Source organism: Castor canadensis, chromosome 16 (assembly GCF_047511655.1).
Source record: "Castor canadensis chromosome 16, mCasCan1.hap1v2, whole genome shotgun sequence".
NCBI classification, from domain to species: domain Eukaryota; kingdom Metazoa; phylum Chordata; class Mammalia; order Rodentia; family Castoridae; genus Castor; species Castor canadensis.
In genome coordinates this window covers 67023815-67043051 of record NC_133401.1, presented here as the reverse complement: position 1 = coordinate 67043051, position 19237 = coordinate 67023815, and the positions used below count along the sequence as shown (strand labels likewise).

General features: G+C 51.7%; 2 protein-coding genes across 5 annotated transcripts in view; one reads left to right on the top strand and one right to left on the bottom strand.

Annotated features, from left to right (window-relative positions):
* Nucleotides 1-12768, top strand: part of Mrnip (MRN complex interacting protein) — a 29286-nt gene extending 16518 nt beyond the window's left edge. For 2 of the 3 annotated variants that reach the window (XM_020164207.2, XM_074057465.1), the window contains 3 exons: nt 1869-2023; nt 3154-3238; nt 5260-12768. In XM_020164207.2, the coding sequence (XP_020019796.2) occupies nt 1869-2023; nt 3154-3238; nt 5260-5760 (741 nt within the window). In that variant the 3' untranslated portion in view covers nt 5761-12768. Of the gene's footprint in view, nt 1-1868; nt 2031-3153; nt 3239-5259 lie in introns of all 3 variants that reach the window. The other variant, XM_074057466.1, reaches the window with a different exon arrangement.
* On the bottom strand, nt 5921-18919 carry Sqstm1 (sequestosome 1). 2 transcript variants are annotated; one of them, XM_020164206.2, is made up of 8 exons: nt 18675-18919; nt 16847-16942; nt 16161-16390; nt 15931-16072; nt 15270-15350; nt 9182-9396; nt 8819-8900; nt 5921-6681 (listed from the first exon to the last, which is right to left on the bottom strand). In XM_020164206.2, the coding sequence occupies exons 1-8, from the start codon at nt 18877-18879 to the stop codon at nt 6524-6526; spliced, it is 1209 nt and encodes a 402-aa protein (XP_020019795.1). In that variant the 5' UTR covers nt 18880-18919; the 3' UTR covers nt 5921-6523. The 2 variants fall into 2 exon arrangements, with proteins under 2 accessions (XP_020019795.1, XP_020019794.1); XM_020164205.2 differs by having other exon boundaries at nt 8705-8900; nt 18675-18918.
* Between the last annotated feature and the right edge of the window lie 318 nt (nt 18920-19237).

Below are 19237 nucleotides of genomic sequence, written 5' to 3'. Positions count from 1 at the left end.
ATCATAAAAGAATCCATTTATGTATTGCCGGAGGACAAAATGACAACACATTTAAAGATATCAGTTGCTCATATTTGCTGGTCTAGAATCAGGTAACACTTCATCCCATAAAATACAGTTACTTGTTCCAAAGAGCTAAGCAGAAGGGGTTAGTTTTATAGACAAAGAAGGGCTAAAAAAGAAAGAAAAGGAGTAAATGATTCATTTCAAAGTTACTTCCTTTGTAAGGGATAAAGAGCAATAGAAAAATAACTACTTGGTTTACTTCAGGTTACGTTTTTTGGTAAGGATTAAAGCGAGGAAGCTTCATTGCCATGTGCATTGAAACTAGCCCATCTGGAGAATTAGGCTGCCGTTTCTCCCCTGGTTTCTGATTCCTTAGTTCCAGCTTGGTGATGTGGAACTTGAGCACACATCCTTGCACTCCATTTTGTTTTAGTCTTGTCTGTTGGGGCCCAGCATAGCAGCTTGTCCAAAATTATGCCTTCCTGTAATTTTTACTTAACAGTGTTCATTAGTCATCTATTAACAAAATGCTTATTGATGTGATCAAATGACAGGCACTTGGCTTCTGAAAGCTACAAGGAACACAAACATGAATAAGTCTATCTCTTTGTAAGGGTGGAGATAGCTATCTGTGTAAATCATTACAGTATTCTGCAGCTAGGACTTTCTGTCTGCTTGGAGAGCTTGAACTTCACCTCCCTGTGTTGCTCCTGCTTTCTTCCCACAGAGCTCTGGGCTTACCTCTGATAGGGAAAGGATGCTGATATAAAATGCAGGGGCCTATGTTCCTTTGCTTCAGGCCAGGAGCTCCTTAAGAGCAGGAATCACATCCAGTTCTCTGTCCTCCGAGCCTGGTGAGAAGGCCAGCAGAGCAGTAGGCAGTGTGTGACAGCTTTTGTGAGTAGGTGACACCAGCAGTACAGATAAGGTACTGTGGGCACATGGAGCACCGTCCTGCCCAGACCAGAGGGAGTGGGGACAACCGTCCACCTGTGGGCAGTACCATGCCTCTGTTCATGGGATCATCCTAACTGCCTCTTCTCACCATTTGGTGTTCATATTTTTATTATAAACAGGCTGTACTTGGGAGCTGTGTCTGGTTCCCATTCAGTCCCTTTACAGAGTTAATTTGGCATCCTTCTCTGTGGTTGTTTTGTTTTGGAATGGAGTCTCACTGTCTTGCCCAGGTTGGTTTCAAACTCCAGATTCTCTACCTCAGCCTGGCCAGTGCTGGGAAGCTTTATATCATTCTTATAAGAAATACGGGGGATGGGGATGTAGCTCAGGGGTAGAGCACTTGCCCTGGATTTGATCCCTAGCACCAAAAAAAGAAGAAAAAAAAGTGCCTTTTTGCATCCTGAAGCTTTCAGTTTTTTCATTCTTTGTTGCTATTTGGTTTTCAATGATTTTCATTTGTGAACAGTATCTATAGGGCTGGTAGCGTGGCTCAAGTGGTAAGAGCAGCTGCCTAGCAGGTGTGAGGCTCTGAGTTTAAACTCCAGTGCTGCCAAAAAGGAGACACCATTGTCTCCTTTGGCAGTGAGGTGGTCCCCACTTGTGCTGTTCTAAAACTTGCTATTATTTGTACCACTGTGGCCAGCTTCTTTGTGCCTTGCTCTTCATCTAGAGTACCTGGGTCAAGGAGCACAGACATTTGAAGGTTCTTGGCAAGGCCTGGCCCTGTGAGCACTGTTTCATTGGTGTCTCAGGGGAGCCCTACCCCGTCACCCCCAGACCAGGTGCTCTTCCTGATGAGAGCAACATGGGTCTTGATGCTTTCCCACCTAAGAGTTGGGCTGGGATTTGGATACAGTGGCTACTTTCCGAAAGACTCAGAATCAACCTCTGTCCCAATGCTGTAGGGAAGACCCAGACTCTCGGAGAGCCGTTGGCTGAAGTATCTGGACAAGAGCTGTGCCGAGCAAGAATGGGGAGGAGGAGAGTTGTCTCCCACACAGTCCTCAGCCAGCACTGAGCAGCCAGGCCCGCCCCTCCCTCCAGCCCTGCCCAGGAAAAGGTGCCCAGTGAGTCTAATCCAGCCCTCTCCCTGCTGGCTCCTGGAAGGGGGGTGGATGCACCATTTCTAGCAGTCATCCAAAGGGGGAGAAGCAGGAGTGTTGTGCCTTAAGGCGGGGCAGCTGGAGCAGCAGACAGCGCTGCAACCCCTCACCCTGGCTGCTGCCAGCAGAGGGAAGGGAAAGGGAGGGCCCACCAGTAGGGTACCTTGTACCATGCTGACTTGATTATGAATGTCTCCACCATGTATGGTGGCCATCCCTGTAATCCCAGCACTTGGGAAACTGAGGTAGGAGGATTGAGAGTTCCAGGACAGCTGGTGCAGTGACTCAAGCTGTACAGCACCTTCCTAGCAAGCAGAAAGTCCCAAACCCCAGCACCACTCCAAAAAAGAGGAAGGAAGGAAGGAAGAGAGAGAAGAAAGAAATTTCAGGTCAGCCTGGGCTACATAGTGAGACCCTATCTCAAAAAGAAAAAAAAATAATTCTGAATGACTCAGGCTGTACTGACTAAGGGGGAAAAATTGACTTTAAGGGCAGGGTTGACAGAGTGAAGTGTGGCCAGAGTAGCCAGTGGACCTGGGAGCTACAGTATAGCTGAGAGACTTTTCCGAAGCTTTCTCCTCCAGGCTTCCAGATCTCAGTGAGCACTCTGAAGAGACTGCGTAGGTTAAAGAGCAGGGGCCCTTATGGGTCATACACTTTTGGGAGGTAGACTCCAGTTTAAAGTAAGAGTGTTCTAACAAGCCAGGTACTTAGAAGGCCGACATAGGGAAGATCAAGGTTCAAGGCCAGCTATGGCAAATAGTTTGCAAGCCCCCTTCTCCAAAATAACCACAGCAAAATGGACTGGAGGTGTGGCTAAAGTGGCAAAGTGCCTGCTTTGCAAGGGCAAAGCCATGAGATCAAACCCCAGTCCAACAAAAAAAGAAAAAAATGTTCTAAAAACTACAAACCACAGAGCAGAGAAATGGACTGCCTGGGCTGTTCCTGGAGGTGGTGTGAGCTGGGCAGATGTGAAGGGTGAGGAGGTTCCTCCCTGGGCTGGGCGTTGGGCCAGGTGACCAAAGTCAGTCTCTGGGAGACCACCAAATGGTGGACTGGACAATTGCTAGCACTTTTTCTCTGCCAGGAAATGGAGCCAGAACACACAGCGGCCTCCACGCAGCCCTGGTGTGCAGGACTTGAGCACTGGGACCACCTGGGAGCCCCATGAGGTCAGTGATGGAGGACAGTGAGCCTCCAGTCCTGTGCTCACCGAGCTTACGTGGGATTGTGCATGCGTGCATGCAGAGTCAGGGCGTCGCTTACTCGAAGTGCGCGCCTACCACGGAGCTACACCTCCAGCCCCACAGGATTTTTTTTTTGAGACGAGGTCTCATTTGATGTCCGTACTAGCCTCAGAATCCTACCTTAGCCTCAGAGTAGCTGAGATTACAGGCACATGGCTTGAATGTTTTTGTTATTCTGTATTTGTCAACAGTTGATGTATGAGATTTATATCCCTAAAAACCCAACTTCCTGCTTGGGGTTCTTAATCTTTCTGTTCAAAGCCAGCTCCTGTCTCTGATCTGTACCCCGTTTCCTTCCTATGTTCACCCTCTTCAGTGTTTATGCCTTGGATCCAACTGAGGTTGACTAGCAGGGTTTGAGTCAGGACTGTCTTCATCCTGCAGAGTGGAGATCTCTGTCCACTTGGTCTTAGGGTCTGCCCTGCACCTCACTCCAGAGCCACCTGCCTGCACCCAGTGCACTCCTCTCACATAGGATGTGTGGCTTTTGGCGGTACTGGGGTTTGAACTCAGGGGCTTTTGCTTGCTAGGCATGGTCCTCTACTATGCCCCACGGTTTTTTGCTTTCAGTTATTGTTCATATAGGGTCTCACATTTATGCCTGGGCTGGCTTGAACCGTGATTCTCCTGTTTATGCTTCCCCAAATAGCTGGGATGACAGACATGAGCCACTGTGCCCAGCTTTATTGAGATGGGGTCTTGGGAACTTCGTGCCTGGACTGGCCTTGAATCATGGTCCTCCCAATCCCCACCTGAGTAGCTAGGATTATAGGCATAAGCCACTGTCCCCAGTTTAGGATGTGGCTTTGTTTGATTTTGGTGGTACTGGTGTTTGAACTTGGGAACCTCATTCTTGCTAGGCTCTCCCACTTGGGCCACTCCACCTACCCTTTTTTATGTTGAGTATTTTTGAGATAGGGTGTCATGAACTATTTGCTTGGGCTGGCCTCACGCCGTGATCCTCCTGATCTCTGCCTCCCCAGTAGCTGGGATTACAGGCATGAGCCACCAGTGCTCAGACCTCACAGGCCCCTCCACACATTCAGCACCCCAGAACACAGGTTTTGCTTCACAGCCGTGGGAGCTCTAAGTGAGCATCCCTGTTCAGTCTCTGCCTCTAACTGATGACATTAGCCAAGGTCTGTGTGTCAGGCTTCAGAGCACTGCTCAAAGCCAAGAGGCAGAGGCCATTAGTGAACTCAGTATGTATGTGGCCCTGAATTCCACAGATTATAAAACAGTGGTACACAGTTACTGTCTTTACCATGTGCCAGCCCTAGGCCGAATATTTTAGCTGTGTCATTATGTTTAATCTCGCCGCAGCTTGTTTTAGAGGACCTAAGGCTTGGGAACATTCAGTGAGGTCACAGCAAATTCGGTGGCAAGGGTGAGGAGCACAGAGCGTCCTCAAGTTACCTGGTCAGCAGTGTGCAGGGACCCACTGCCTTTGCTTTCGAGTCCCTTCGTAAGCAGTGGAACCATTTTCTGTGCATCTTTGGTTCATGGGGTGAAACCCGGCCCAGCGCAATGGTCATGGCCCAGGAGTGACAGCTACCTGCTCTGCTCCAGAACCTCAGCATGGTTCAGCAAGCACTCCTCCACCTGGACGCCAATGAGCAGCCTGCCTCCATCCTCTGGGCGGTGCTAGGGCCCTTCCTGTGCACACCTCCCGTCAGGCCCAGTTGACCTGGTCCCAGGTCCCTGGGAGATGGGTCACATGAACACAAGACACGAGCCCATTTTTTGAGGAAAGCCTTTTTGTGGTCATGAGGTTTGCAGTGGGTTGGGGTGACATGGAAGGCATTTATTCATTTTGCTAAACTGCAGAAGCAGGGCACATCCCTAGCCTGCCCAGACAAGTAAGTGGAAGGGTAGCACTAAGACAGGCTGGCATGGGGGCTGTCCTGCGGGGCCTAACAGAAGCCATCTGCTCTGGTTTATTTCAGGGCTACGCTGACCTGATGGGAACTGAGCAGCACGGAAGCGGCCCCTGCCTCTGGGGCTCTGTGCCTGGTCACACAAAGGAGCTTAGTTTTCCTCGGTGGAAACTGCCAAGTCCTACCTTGCAGATTAAGGCTCTGTCTTCTAAATGGGCACGATTTCTCCCGTCAACTGGAAACAGTTCACATGTGGACACAGAGCCACCAAGACCACTGCAGGGAGACCCTATGCCAGCTGGTCCATCACAGGCTAAGCGAAGGGCTCCTGGGACTGAGACCCCAAGGGAAGTCTGCCTGAGCAGGCCCCCCACTGTCCAGCTTCTTCAGGCCACACACATTCCCACATCCAGGCCAGAGAGGCCCAGCAGGAAGAGCCCCGAGCAGTTATGGGGCATTGAGACTCCTCAGGCAGAGGGTAGGCCTTTGGCCCAAGGGGCACAAACGGCCCCACCCATACGACTGTGTGACCTGTTTACAACTGGGGAGGACTTTGAGGATGACCTGTGACTTGAGGGTGCCACTGTAGCACTAATTCAGATCTATGTGTTACACAGGCCTCCTTCCACCAGACCCCCAAACCATAGAAAGAATTCCGAGATGTGTTTTTAAATGAGCATAAACCCACATTTCTCTCACTGCAACCAAAAAGGACAGAATCAATCACTGATTAAAGTGCTTATACCGTTTAATTAGATTGCTTACAAATTGGGTAACAGGACAGCTACAGAGGAATTAATTACTTTAAAAGCAGTTGACACCTGGACACAAGAACAAGTAGTAACAAGAGGCAGTGCTCATGAAAACCCACAGCCACGACACTCCCAGAAGTCTTTCCCCAGTCCCAGCGGGAACCCAAACTCTGGCTGCCCTCAGTTCCTGGGCTCACTGCACAACAGCCCTCTCCTCCCTCTGACAGCATTTTCACTTGTGGAAAATCAGCTAAGTGTCATTTTATGAAAGAAAAGCAGAAGGTCATTAGACAAGGCAGATACAGGGCTGCTGGTGTGATGATGGTGGAGGGGCGCTCAGGAGCTAGGGAACCCACGGGCAGCTGGTTCTGTTCTCAGCACACACAGACACACACACACACACTTGGGCTCCTCCCTCACGTCACTTGTCCGACTACCCTGAATGGTTTCGTGCTTTCCCACCCCACAGATTCTGGAAGAATGCTGATAAACTGGTCTTATCAGAAGGCCTGCTGCTATATGCTAACAAACAGTGCAACTACAGGACAGAAGAGGCGCATGGGACAGAGGCACAAGCACCGTCACAGTGGCGGTGGGTGCTTAGAATATTGGATGGTGTCCAGAGCAGCCCCGATGTCGTAGTTCTTGGTCTGTAGAAGCCTGGTGAGCCAGCCACCTTCATCCGAGAACCCCATGGACAGCATCTGTGAGAGCGACTCGATCAGCCGGGGATCAGCCTCTGGCAAAGACAGCACAGGAAGCCATGAGGGACCATCACTGAGCCCTGCAGGACTCAAGCCAGAGTGGCACACCCTGCCCTTCAGCAAGCAGGCAGCCCTTGCCTTTAGCCAAATAGTAAATGTTTTATGCTTACATCGCAGGCTGCACAGTCTCTCACAACCCACTCAGTGCTTCCATGCCATTGCAGCATAAAGGCAGCCAGACAACACATACAAACAGTTTTGTTCCAAGAAAACTTTACTGCCAGATGTGGTAGCACATGCCTGTAGTCCCAGCTACTCAGAAGCCTGAGGCAGGGTGATTTCTTGAGCCCAAGAGTTCAAGACCAGCCTGGGTAACTTAGTGAGATCCTGTCTCAAAATCAACAAGAAAAGCCAGGTACCAGTGACACTCACATATAATCCTATCTATTTGGGAGGCTGAGATTAGGAAGGTCACAGTTTGAGGCCAGACCTGGCAAAAAGTTCACAAGACACTTTCTCAACCAATAGCTGGGCAGCAGCACATCTGTTACTCCAGCTACGGAGGTGGCTGAGCTCAGGACTGTGGCTCCAGGACAGCCCAGGTTAAAAAAAAAAAGTTCACCTGTCATCTCAGCTATGGTGGCAAGCTTAAAACAAGAGGATCATGGTCCAGTGGGCCTGGACAAAAAGTGAGACCCTACCCAAAATAACCAGAGCAAAAAGGGCTAGAGGCATGGCTCAACCGATTGCCTGCCTAGCAAGTGCAAAGCCCTGAGTTCAAATGTCAGTTCTGCCAAAAATAAAAAGCCAAGTGTGGTGATACCAGACACAGAAGGATTATGGGTATGAGGTCAACCCAGACTACATAAAGACCTTGTCTCAAAAAAAAAAAAAACACCCCCACTTTATTACTGAAATTTGAATGTTGTCATCTGATTTTCACGTTTTCTGATTCCCCAGCCCTTTTCAGAGTGACGGATACTTAGGATCAAGCCCAGGGCCTTACACATGCTGGGAAGTGCTCTACCACTTAGCTACATACACCCCACAGCCTTTTTTTTTTTTTTTTTTTTTTGGTGGGACTGGAGTTTGCAAAGCAGGCAGTCTACCACCTGAGCCAGACCTCCGGTCCATTTTGTGGTTATTTTAGAGATGAGGTCTTGTGAACTATTTGCTTGACCTCAGCCTCCCAAGTAGAAAGGGTTACAGGCAAAAGCCATGGCACTGGCTCCTCAGCCCTTTTTTAAAATTTTATTTTACCACACCTGGCTCCCAACTATTTAAAGATACAGAAACAAGCCAGGCAGGGTGGTACAAGCCTGTAATCCCAGCACTTGGGATACTGAGGCAGAAATATCATGAGTTTGAGGCTAGTCTGGGCTACACTGAGTTCAAGGCAAGATGGTCAATGAGACCCTGTCTCAAAAAATTTAAAAATAGGGCTGGGAGCATGGCTCAAGTGGTAGAGCGCCTGCCTAGCAAGGTCCTGAATTCAAACCCTACTACTACCAGTAAGTCAATAAAAATAGGAAAACATTCCTGAGACCATACTTTGCTGTCCCTGAAATCTAAGGCAGAGAAGATACATACTGGAGCCCCAGGGCCACTGGGCATTGCTTCAAACTTCATTGCCCTGTGACAGAAAGGAACTGCACCATGTATTGGCTGCATCTCTTCAGGGTGGGCACAGTCCCCACCCCACCTGCTGCCTTCCACACTGAGCACTTTACACATTTGACTTCTACCTGGCTCCTACAGCGATCTTGGCCATGACACCTGCTAGAAGGTCAGCACTCTCCATGAGGAAACACTGCACATGATGTCTGAGCCCACTTTTAGTACATGGCAGTCCAAATCCAGTGCTGCCTTCTTGTCTGGGTGTTAAGTATTAGAAATAACTAAAATTAGCTGAGTTCATATTACTCAGTACAGACAGGACAAAACCAGTCCTAGTTTTCTCGTGTCCATAGACAAGCCCTATGGGAGAGGCGAAAGTCAGAAGAGGGCAAGAGATTTGGGCAGAGAAAAGCGTGGAAGCCAAAGCCTTGCGATCACTACCTGGCGGAAGGTGTGGGTACAAGGCCGCTTCCTTCAGCCCTGTGGGCCCCCCCTGGGAAGGGTCCAGAGAGCTCGGCCCTTCCGACTCTGGCATCTGCAGAGACTGGAGTTCACCTGTAGACGGGTCCACTTCTTTCGAAGACAAGTGAGTCCAGTCCTCATCCCCTCCCGAGCAGTTGTCAGACTCCATCTGTTCCTGAAGCAAAATGGACCATGAGCACAAGAAACGGGTGAGCCTGGCCACTCTATGATTCCCAGAAAAGACCCGAGTGGGGTGCAGGGGGCAGCAGGAGATCCTGCCTGAAGGGCTGGCAGGGGTTACAGGCAGCAGAGAGCAAGCAGGTTCCAAAGAATAAGTCCACTTCTCTTTACAAAGTCCCAGCAGGTTCACAGAGTGACTTCAGCACCACAGACAGAACTCGGCGCCATCCCTCAGGATGAGGCCACCGTGCCCATCGGCAGGAGGAGCAGGCCTACCTCGGGCTGCCCCATGGACTCCAGGCCAATCTTTCTCATTTGCTCTGTCAAAGACTGGGCAGGGCTCCCGCCGCTCGCAGCAGGCTTGCTGGGTCCGGAAGAGCAGCTGCTGGGCTGAGAGCCACACTTGTCCTCCGAGCTGGAGCTCTCTGGGGAGACGGGCGTCAGACGGCTCCTCTTGCCCCCGTGCTCCACATCAATGTCAACCTCAATTCCTAAAGCAAGAAGGAAACAAAAGCTGTGAAGTCCACAGGACACCTGCAGACTATCTGGACAAGCTGGGGCTGTCGCACAGGAAGCTTTTGCACTCAGTCCCCATCAGCACATGCAGACACAGACACTAGACTTGACTCTGGAGCCACAGCTCCAGATGGACCAGACTGTGCAACCCACTGAGCCAGAAGCAAACGAATAGTCACCTTTGACGTTCAGGATCCAGGGAATGAATTGTTCTGATACCCTGGACCCCAAACACCCTTGGCTTCCAGAAATTCTCCTGAACACCCATCACACTGGCCCGCTCCCTTCCCCCAACTGATAAAACATTAACCTCAGATGATACCAAGGTCAGCTTCTGAGCCACAGAGTCCACAGAGAGACCTTGTTTCAACGGACTGCACAGCAGGCAGGCCAGGCCCTAAGAAAAGGGTGAAGGTCAATACCACACGTGGCCAAACACCCCACCACGGTGCAGGAGGCCACCTGACACCAGGCCTGAGTGCAGGGGACTTGTGATGCAACACATGCACACATTTAACCCTACGATTCAGCACAGGGCAGCAGGAAGACCACTCAAGCTCAGTGTGCAGCCCACGAGGCTGGAGAGCAGAGGCTCGGCGCATGCTCAGTGTAACTGGGTGGTAGAGGGCAGAATCAAAATGCCATTTTTCAAAGCAGTTTAAACACCCACAGCTTAGAGTCAAGACACTCCTTCTCAAAGGCTTGCAGTGAAAACGCACCCCACTCCCTGCAGACACTGCAGCCCTCCCAAGCCACGCTGCTCTGGCCCAATGGCTGGAGTTCCCAAGTTTACTCCTTACTCTATCAGTATTTACCTCTTTCCCCTATCCTCCCAAAGACCGAACAGCCAGCGTCTATGCAGCACCACTGTCAATGTCGCCCCTTGCCAGGCCAAGCAGGCTTAGTTTCTACCATCATTTGTTTCTCTACCATTGCCTTTTTTTTCTCTGCTAACTTTCCCCATGTTCCTCACCAGAGCCTTTGGTTTGCCATCAGCTGCCTTATCCGTTCTGGTTTTGTCCCTAGAGAGCACCCCTCAGGTGTACCAGCCTCTTGCTCCAGCCTCAACAGCCTACTTTCTGGGTTAGGGCACAGCTACTGCACTGACTGCCTTTCCTTTACTCTGGCAACTCCTTTTCTCTTTCCCATTAGTCTCCCTGTTTTCTAATGCTTCTGTTCTTCATCCTGGGTTTATTTCTTCAACTGATGAAAGATGAGGTAAAATTAAGACCTTGTAAATTGGGAGTGGTGGTACATGCTGTAGTCCCAGCTACTCATGAAGCAGAGGCAGGAGGATCTCAGTTTTGAGGTAAGCTCTGGCGATTAACAAGACCCTATCTCAAAACATATAGAAAGAAAAGGGCTGAGGGTGGGGCTTCAGTGGTAGAGCACCTAGCATGCTCAAGCCCCAGGTTTCCTCCCCAGTACCACCAAAAAAAAACCCAATTACTAAGGCCTCGCATAACAAGACAACTCTGCTCTGTCCTCCTACTTGACTGTTTTACATGGGTAGAGAATTCAAGGTTGAAAAAAGTCATTTTAACTTTTTTTGTTGTTTTTGAAACAGGGTCTTACTAGGCAGTCCAGCTGGTCTTAAAATCAAGGTCTACCAGCCTCAGCCTCCCGAGGGCTGAGATTACAGACATGTACCGCTGGCACCTGCCCAACTTCACTCAGACTTTCAGTCACTGGTTGTTCCAGTATCCTCTAGTTTGGCATGCTGTCTTTACATCCCCAAGCTTTTATAGCAACCTGCTAAGTTTTAGGACTCTGTATCCCCTGGGCTCAGACAGCGTTAAGCTGTGGTGTGGGATCTTTCTCAGTCACCGTCCAAGGCACTCAGGGGCCCCTTCCACATAGAGATGAATGTCCAAAGACCCGTCCACAATTCTTCATAAATGTCCTCCTCGGCTTCCTGTTTACGTTCTGGAATCCCATTCATCCTAAACATCCTGAATGGGCTTCAGGGTTGATATTTTCTCATCTTTTCTCCCTTGTCTCTACTTCATCTTTGGAATTCATCATTCTAGGCCTGAGGTACTGGGACCTGTGGATTTTATAAAAATGCCACAGTATTTGCAGATGAACCGTGTACATCCTGCGCTGTACTTTGTGTCACTTCTGGCTGACTTACACCTGATCCAGTGTCATGCTATGTAAACAGCGGTTATATTGCATTGTTCAGGGAATGACAAGAAGGTGGTACCTATTCCAAACAGGTGCGATTTTCATAATATTCCCTATCCACGGTTGGTCAAATCCTCGCCTGCAGATCAAGGGCCAGTGCAGTCTGAGACCGTATTAGCCCCTGAGTATTCTCGCAGAGCTCTTTCCTTGTCTCTGCTTCTCTCCCTTTGCTAGCCTCTGTGTGGTCCTGTTCTTTCACAAACCCAGTACTTCTCTGCATCATCCTGAGGATATTCACATCCTCCCCGTTCTCCCTCCTTTCCATGTGCAGAGGCTTCCTTCCCTCAATGGCTGCCCACTGGGGGTATCTGGTCCTAGACAGGCACTGAGAAAAGGAAGCCTTCTCTCTGTGTGCAGGGGGAGGCAAGGCATAATCAGCTGCCTGGAGCTGTAGCTCCTCCTGGGGGAGCCTCCCCTTAGCAGGGACTCCCATCTCCTGCCTGCCAGGGTAGAGACTTCTGGGCTTATTCATGATGCCTAGCCTCAGGGTGCCTCATGGCTGGTGCCCCATGGCTGCAGCTTCCCCAGCTCACAGGCTCCAGGCCTCCTGCAAGGGTGGGCATAGGCCACTGCCTGGCTGAGTGGGACCCTAGAATTTAAGTGACCCTTCTGAAGTTTTCAACCCATCCCCTTGCACCCTGGCCTGTGTCACTCCCACATCTCATCTTTCCTGGTACCTAAGCAAGATGGTCTTGCTTCTCACCAGCGTCCCCTGTGCAGCCACACAGGTATCTGATTCCTCCTTCTCCTGGTTACCACCTCTCTCTATCCACCCACCTCCTATCTTCCAGAATCGGTAACACCTTTCTATCTTTTCCTCTATTACTCTATTACTTTTTCTTGGACCCATGTTGCTTTAGACCTTCTTGTGTAAGCCTTAACCATCATTTTAGAAGTATATGCACAAAGACTGGGCTGGGGGTGTAGCTCAGTGGTAGCCTACTAGGTGAAAGGTCCTGGGTTTGATCCCTAGCACTTTAAAAAACAAAAAGAGCAAAACTTTTTCTCTTTTTTCCTTCTAATTTTTCATTATGGAAAGGTTCAAAGAGAGGTTGAAAGGACAGTAAGATGAGCACCTATACCACCTCCTCCTCCTTTGTGAGGTGGGTGAATGATGTGCCACTTCTGTCACGGTCAGAGGGTGCAGAAGCAGGGATTCCCCAGCTGGATGATGAAGGCCTGACACTTGAGGGCTTACAACAACAGTCACTAGGGCTGGAGCATAGCTCACCAGTAAGTGAAGCACTAAAGCACTTGCCTGGCATGAGCAAGGCCTTGACTTTGATCCCCAGCCCACAAAAAAGAATGTTCAGCAGTCTGACCTGCTGTCCCCAAAGCCTGTGTGTGTTTGTGTGTGTGATATGTGTGTTTATTAAAGATACTGTGATAAGGAAGGGCCCTACTGCTTTGTATCCTCTATGTCAGTGACCACAACCTCTGAGTACTGGGTCACAGTGGCAGTCCCCCTCGCCTGATTCTTACAGCACCTACCAAGACCTTGACTTTTTCTGAAAGCTAATGGCTCACCCGACACCCACTGCCTTCTGGGAGGCTGTGCTGACTGCTTCCCCCCTGGGCACATCCTTTTCAGACAGTGAGTCACCCTGCACACACAGAAAGGGAAGGAAAACACCATGACTTCCACACAGAGGTGAAGCAGCTCCTCCAATGGCTCTCAATTTGAACCAGGAAGAACCGTATTTTCCGTTAACTTGCCTGGCTTTGCAGAGCTCCAGGCAACTCCATCCATTTCAAAGGCCTGCAGAGCCTCTCTCCTCCTCCCCAAAGACTGCTTGACCAGTTCCTAAGATACTGCAGCAGTACAGCAGGATCAGACAGGGGGACCCAGTGACCTGGAGATGTGAACTGTTTCAAAGTCCCCACCTAAACCTAGACTCGGTTTTGTGACTTCCCACACTGTCTCATTTGTTCTACTGAAGAAGTTTGTTTTTAGAATAATTTTAATAGCGTTTCCACACACCAAAATATACACCCCCAAAAAAATCCTGGTGTCTACACACCAAAATATACACCCCAAAAAATCCTGGTGTCTGACGCTCAGCCAGGCTGGAGTACAGTTCACTGACTTGTCTTGCAGAGCTGTCCTCGGGCCCCTAAAGGCCCATTTGTTGGACGAACCTCTCAAAATTCACCAGCAGTTTTCCAGCCTTCACTGTGCTCAATGCAGTGGGAGGGGCTGAGGCCCAGCTCACCTCCTGGTTCATCCTCCTTGGGAAGCATCCAGAACATCCCTTCTTGTCTCAAGAGCCTCAAACTCCAATATGTAAGCTGTGTCTGGTCTGAGCTGCTTACTTCCACTTGGTCCTGGGACACTGAGAATCCCATCAACCTCCTGCGCTAAGCCACTGAATTTAGCAGTAAGGCCAAGAGTCAGTGTTGCTCCAAGCTGCATCCTGAGGCAGGAGTGGGAGCAGAAATGGCTTTGGATTGGAACAGGTGGCACTGCGCCTTGTAGCCCAGGGGCAAATGGCTGGTGGGGTCAGGGTGCTCATCAGCAGGCGTGCTGATGAACGATCTCTTCTCTGCAGTCCTGGATCCGTCAGGATCTTGAACCAGACTCACTTTCATCAGCCAATTCTCTGCCACCATGCTTCACCCTCACATGGCAGGCACTTCCTAAAGCCACAGGTGTGTCACAGCCTGAGCATGGAGTCACATCACAGCACTGGGGGGGGAGCACAATGTGCTCACCCATCTCTGCAGGCCTACTCTGTGCCCTGTGACTCAGAAGCAGGCATGACACAAAGCACCTGCCTCCATCACTCCCTCCACCCCTCACTGGCATAGGCTGAGCACTCAAGAAGCAGTCAGGAAAGATTTGGTGGTTATAAACAAAAAAGAAAAGAGAAGCGATGTCTCAACTGCCTATCCCAAGTCCAAATGCCAAGCCCAGCTTAGGGAAAATGCAGACACTTGCTCCCCCAACAAGGTGATAAGCCAGCCCTCAGTCACAGTCCAGACGCCCTCCCTATTGGAATTCTCCTAATGAAATGCTGGCTGATCCCACTTAAATCCCATGTAGAAAGCTTGAGAGTTTGACCTTGAGGTGCCTGTGGTCCAGCACTTGCCAAAGACTGATTTTATGCAGCAAAACCTTGCTGATTTCAAGAGCAGTATGACCAGGCACAGGGGTCACTTGTATGCTCAGGTACTTAGGAGGCAGAGATCAGGAGGATCACAGTTTGAGGTAAGTCTGGGCAAAGAGTCAGTGAGACCCCATTTCAACAAATAAGGCTGACATGGTGGTACTCATCTGTAATTCCAGCTGGGTAAGGAGGATTGTGCTCTGAGGCTGGCCCCAGACAAAAACTTGAGACCCTATCTGAAAAATAACTAAAAAAACAGTAAGGCACTGGAGACTCAAGTGAAGGCCCTGAGTTCAAAAACAAAAACAAAAAAAAAAGGACTGGAGGTGTGGCTCAAGCAGTAGAGTGTCTGCTTTGTGAGCACCTGCTTTGCAAGTGCAAAGCCCTAAGCTCAAACCCCAGTTCCACCAAAAATACAAAAAAAAAAAAAACAAAAATAAAGCACATTGGTTGCTCATTCCTTTCCCAAGTGAAAGCTACAAAAAGGCCATGTGCACAATGAGTCACCAAACTGCTGGCCTGATCTCAAGAGATGAACAAGGAAGCTCACTTACCCAGAGGGCTGAGGGCAGCTGCGACGCTCTCCCCTACGTTCTTCAGGAAGTTCACACTGGGATCCTCTGATGGACCAGAAGCTTTTGATATTTACAAAAAAAATAGATAGCTTTAGTTCTGTACCCTTGTTTTGTTTTTTTTATGACAGGTACTATGTAGCCCAAGCTGGCCTTGAACTCTTAACCTTCCTGTGTCAGGTTCCCAGAGTGCTTGGGATTACAGGTGTATACTACCAGCTGGACTTAATTTAATGCCTTTGACACCGTCCCAGTCCCAGTATCTTCCTGCCAAGGTCCCAATCATCCAGGTCACCACCATCCTGAGACAAGCAACCCACATTCAGCGCTCCTCCCTCCCACTCTGTGCCCCCATCCCCCAGCGGCCTCTTCCTAGGCCACTCTGTCTCCTGTGACCATGGTGTTCTGTAACCCCACAGCACTCAGTACACGTGGTACATAAATATTGACCATATCCTAGCTATGCTATTTACTCAAAATCAAACAAATATCTCAGCCGGGCGTGGGCCCAGCAGGAATTCAGGACACAGGGAAGGCCTGGCTAGGGGCCCTGAAGCTCTGCCAGCCCTTCCACAGCACAGCCCACCCAGGCTGCCTGGCCACCCTCTCCCCAGGGAGAAGCCAGTTCAGATGCAAGTCTCACCTGATTCCGCTGAGGTGCTGGGGCGGGCATCCCCAGCTCGAGGAGGGCGTGGGCTCCAGTTCCCTGGTGGGCCCATCTCCCAGCCTGGCCACCCAAAGTGTCCATGTTTCAGCTTCCGAAACCAACGGCTGTGAGGGAAACCCTGGGGAGGAGGAACAAGACAGTGAGGGGCTAAGGTCATAGGCTCCTGTCACCCCACATCACCCCAGCACCTCAGAGGGCTGGCTCACCTCAGAGAAGTACCCAAAGGGGCTGGGGAACACGAGCTTGCTGTGCTCGCTGTGCATGCCCTTCCCCTCGCAGACGCTGCACAGGTCGTAGTCGGGACACACACTGCACTTGTAGCGAGTTCCCACCACCGGCCCATTGCAACCGTCGCAGATCACATTGGGATGCACCATGTTGCGGGGCACCTCCTGAGCACACAGGGGACGGTGGTCCCGCCGGCACTCCTTCCTCTCTGCAGGGAGGAAGAGATTGCAGACCACAGTTAGGGTGAGGGCCCTGAGGTCCTCCCTCCCATTGTCACAGTAGGGCTGTCACAATCATCCAGAGTCTACTAAGAATTCAGTTGCTCGGGTGACAGCAACACAGTAACCTGAGGGTCTGCTAGGAAGTCCCAGGCCTGCACCCGTTATCCAGACACATGTGGCCCAGACAGTGGAGGAGCAGCAGGGAGCCTTGTCTATACACATCTGGCCTCCGTCCTCGCCAAAACTCCTAAGGCTGCCCCAAGCCCGGGGCTCAGATCCCACTCCCTAGGGTGACGATGGACTCGTCCTCAGGCCAGACACGTATGATGTCCCTGAATAAGACTGTTCCCGGGTCCTGACCCCTTCTTTGGAGGATCGTCAAGCCATGTTTTCACTAGTAGTTACTACCTGGTCTCCGACAACACCCCAAAGCACTCACTTACCTTTAATATAGATGCGGAAGATGTCATCCTTCACATAGGGCACGGCCATGGTCAGCTCCTCATCACTGGAAAAGGCAACCAAGTCCCCGTCCTCATCTAGAAGGTTTAAAACACAGCACCTAAAGGCTGCAGATGTGGCTCAATGGGAGGGTTCTTGCCTGGCATTTGAAAAACCCTTGGCTCCATCCCCAGCACCCCACCCCAGAGAAAAAGGACAGATGACACCCAGGCTTCTCATCTGGACATAAGTCAGTGCTAAAGGGACACTTGCAGGGCTCTAAAGTTTGAGCCCAGGGGGAGGGAGCAAGTGGCAAGAGGGGCTTTCTGACACACCTGGACAGTAAGTGCTCCAGCCTGGGCCCTGGGGCCCAGCTCCATGCACATGGCAGAGCACAGGAGCATAGGAGCAGCAGCCACAGCAGGCCACCTGACACCTCTGTCCAGATCTAACCAGCCTCAGGTCCATCTTCAACTGTGCAGGGTCCCTACCTGTGCCCTCCTGAGACACCCAGCCTTTCAAAGGTCTTGGGCTTATCAGCAAAGGAGAGGATGAACCCATCTGCCTGCTTCCTTCCCCAACAAAGCTTTAAAAAATGTATATGTGTACACAGTCTCCGGGTTTTATGTTAGCTCAAATGGCAGGCCAAGCCACACATCTGCAGGCAGAGCTACGTCTGAGGGCCATTAGACAGCAATATCTGCTATACAACAGGGCTGGCCTCAAAGGTGGAAGCAACCCAAATGCCCACCAACTAAAGACCAAACAAAACGTGGCTTTCCTGTAAAACAGTACTATTCATCCACAAAAAGAAAACCCATAGAAGGGCGGGTGGAGTGGCTCAAGAGTGTCCGCCTAGTAAAAGTGAGGCCCCGAGTTCAAACCCCAATGCCGTCAAAACAAAACAAAACAAAACAAAAAAAACCCCATAGACTCATATTCTTTAAATGGGTGCACTGTATGGTATGTAATGATGCAGCTCGATAAAGTTATCACACAGAAAAAAACTGAAAGAACAGAAGTAAGCCTTCAGGCTGGCAGATCCTCCTGAGGGAGGTCCCAGAACAGTCCCCTCCCAGGGGTGGACCTTAGCCGTCGGGTTGGCTCCTAGGCACAACCACCTCCCCTAACCCCACCCCCTGCAGTCACCCGCCTCACTCGCGCAGCAAGAAATCAGCTCCGGATTTGCAAGAACGTTTTGATCTTGTCACACTGTCCAGCCTGTACCCAGCCTGGCCTCTGTCCCCAACCTGTACTCCCACCGCCACCCCGGAGCTCACAGACCAGGCCGCACTTTCCCGAGCCCCACCCCCCGCACCCCACGCTTGTTTACACGCGTCACCCCTCCCTCTCTCCGCCCCTCCTCCACGTCTACCGGTACCGGCTCTCCCAGGGCATTATCTAAACCCACCACCTGGCGCTAGCAGGACCAGACTCGGCAGTAAGATGTCGGTGTAACCCGAGTGCCCGCCTGACCACTTCGTCCCTGCGGGGAGCCACAGAGGACGCCCCGCCGCGTCCTTGCCAAGATCTGCGACATCATGGCGGGGGGAGGGGTGGCATCTTATGCCCCAGGCCTGAATGCCCAGCCGGCAGAACCGGACCGCCCCCAGCTCCAGAAGGGCCAGCACCCAGTAGCCAGGACCAGGCCGGGACCAGACTTAAGTTAACAGGCTGGCACCCGAGACCCAACTGACGACCCACGCAGGCCGCCGCCCACCCGATGAGCGGCCCAGACAGCCCCGTCACCGCTTCGACGAGGAGGGAGGCCGCCGCCCCCACCGCAGCCCCGGCCGGCGTCTCCGCCCCCGCGCCGCTCGGGCCGCTCACCGCGGTAGTACGCCTGGAAGCCGCCGGGCCGCAGCGCGGGGAACAGGGCAGCCACCCGACTCAGCAGCCGCTGGCAGGGCCCCGGGCCGGCCGCGGCCTCCGCCTCCGCCTCGGGCTCGGGGCTGAAGCAGAAGCTGAAGCGGCGGATCTCGCGCGCCGCTTCTTCCTTGCCCAGAAGGTAGGCCTTCACGGTGAGCGACGCCATGACGCAGGCTCGAGAGCAGGAGCACAGCTGCGCAGCTGCAGCCCGGGGCACGAGGCATTTATAGGAGACGCGGGTAGCCCCGCCCCGAACGGTCTCGTGGGGGGCGGGACCTCCCTGCGCCCCGCCCCGCCGCCAAGGCCGTAGCGCGTGAGCCGCCCTGTTAGGGCCCCGGGGCATATTGCCCCTCTCCTCACTGCTGCCCTCTCTCGTTCTTCTAGACCCCCCTCCATTACCCTCAGGGCACTGGGAGATGCCGACCCCGGCCTCTGCACCCGTGAGAAGGGATGGGTTGGGGGCTTATCCTAGGCGCCTCCTAGGGTTGGACCTGGCCATGACTCGACAGTGCAGTCCCCAGGCC

What these genes read in the sequence shown, in the direction of transcription:
- Sqstm1 (XM_020164205.2), bottom strand. Translation starts at nt 18,879, where the DNA reads ATGGCGTCGCTCACCGTGAAGGCCTACCTTCTGGGCAAGGAAGAAGCG. An exon ending in CTTCCGCATCTATATTAAAG is followed by an intron (nt 16,391 to 16,846) that starts GTAAGTGAGTGC and finishes TCCTCCCTGCAG; the next exon opens with AGAGGAAGGAGTGCCGGCGG. An exon ending in AGTCCATGGGGCAGCCCGAG is followed by an intron (nt 8,901 to 9,181) that starts GTAGGCCTGCTC and finishes ATTTTGCTTCAG; the next exon opens with GAACAGATGGAGTCTGACAA.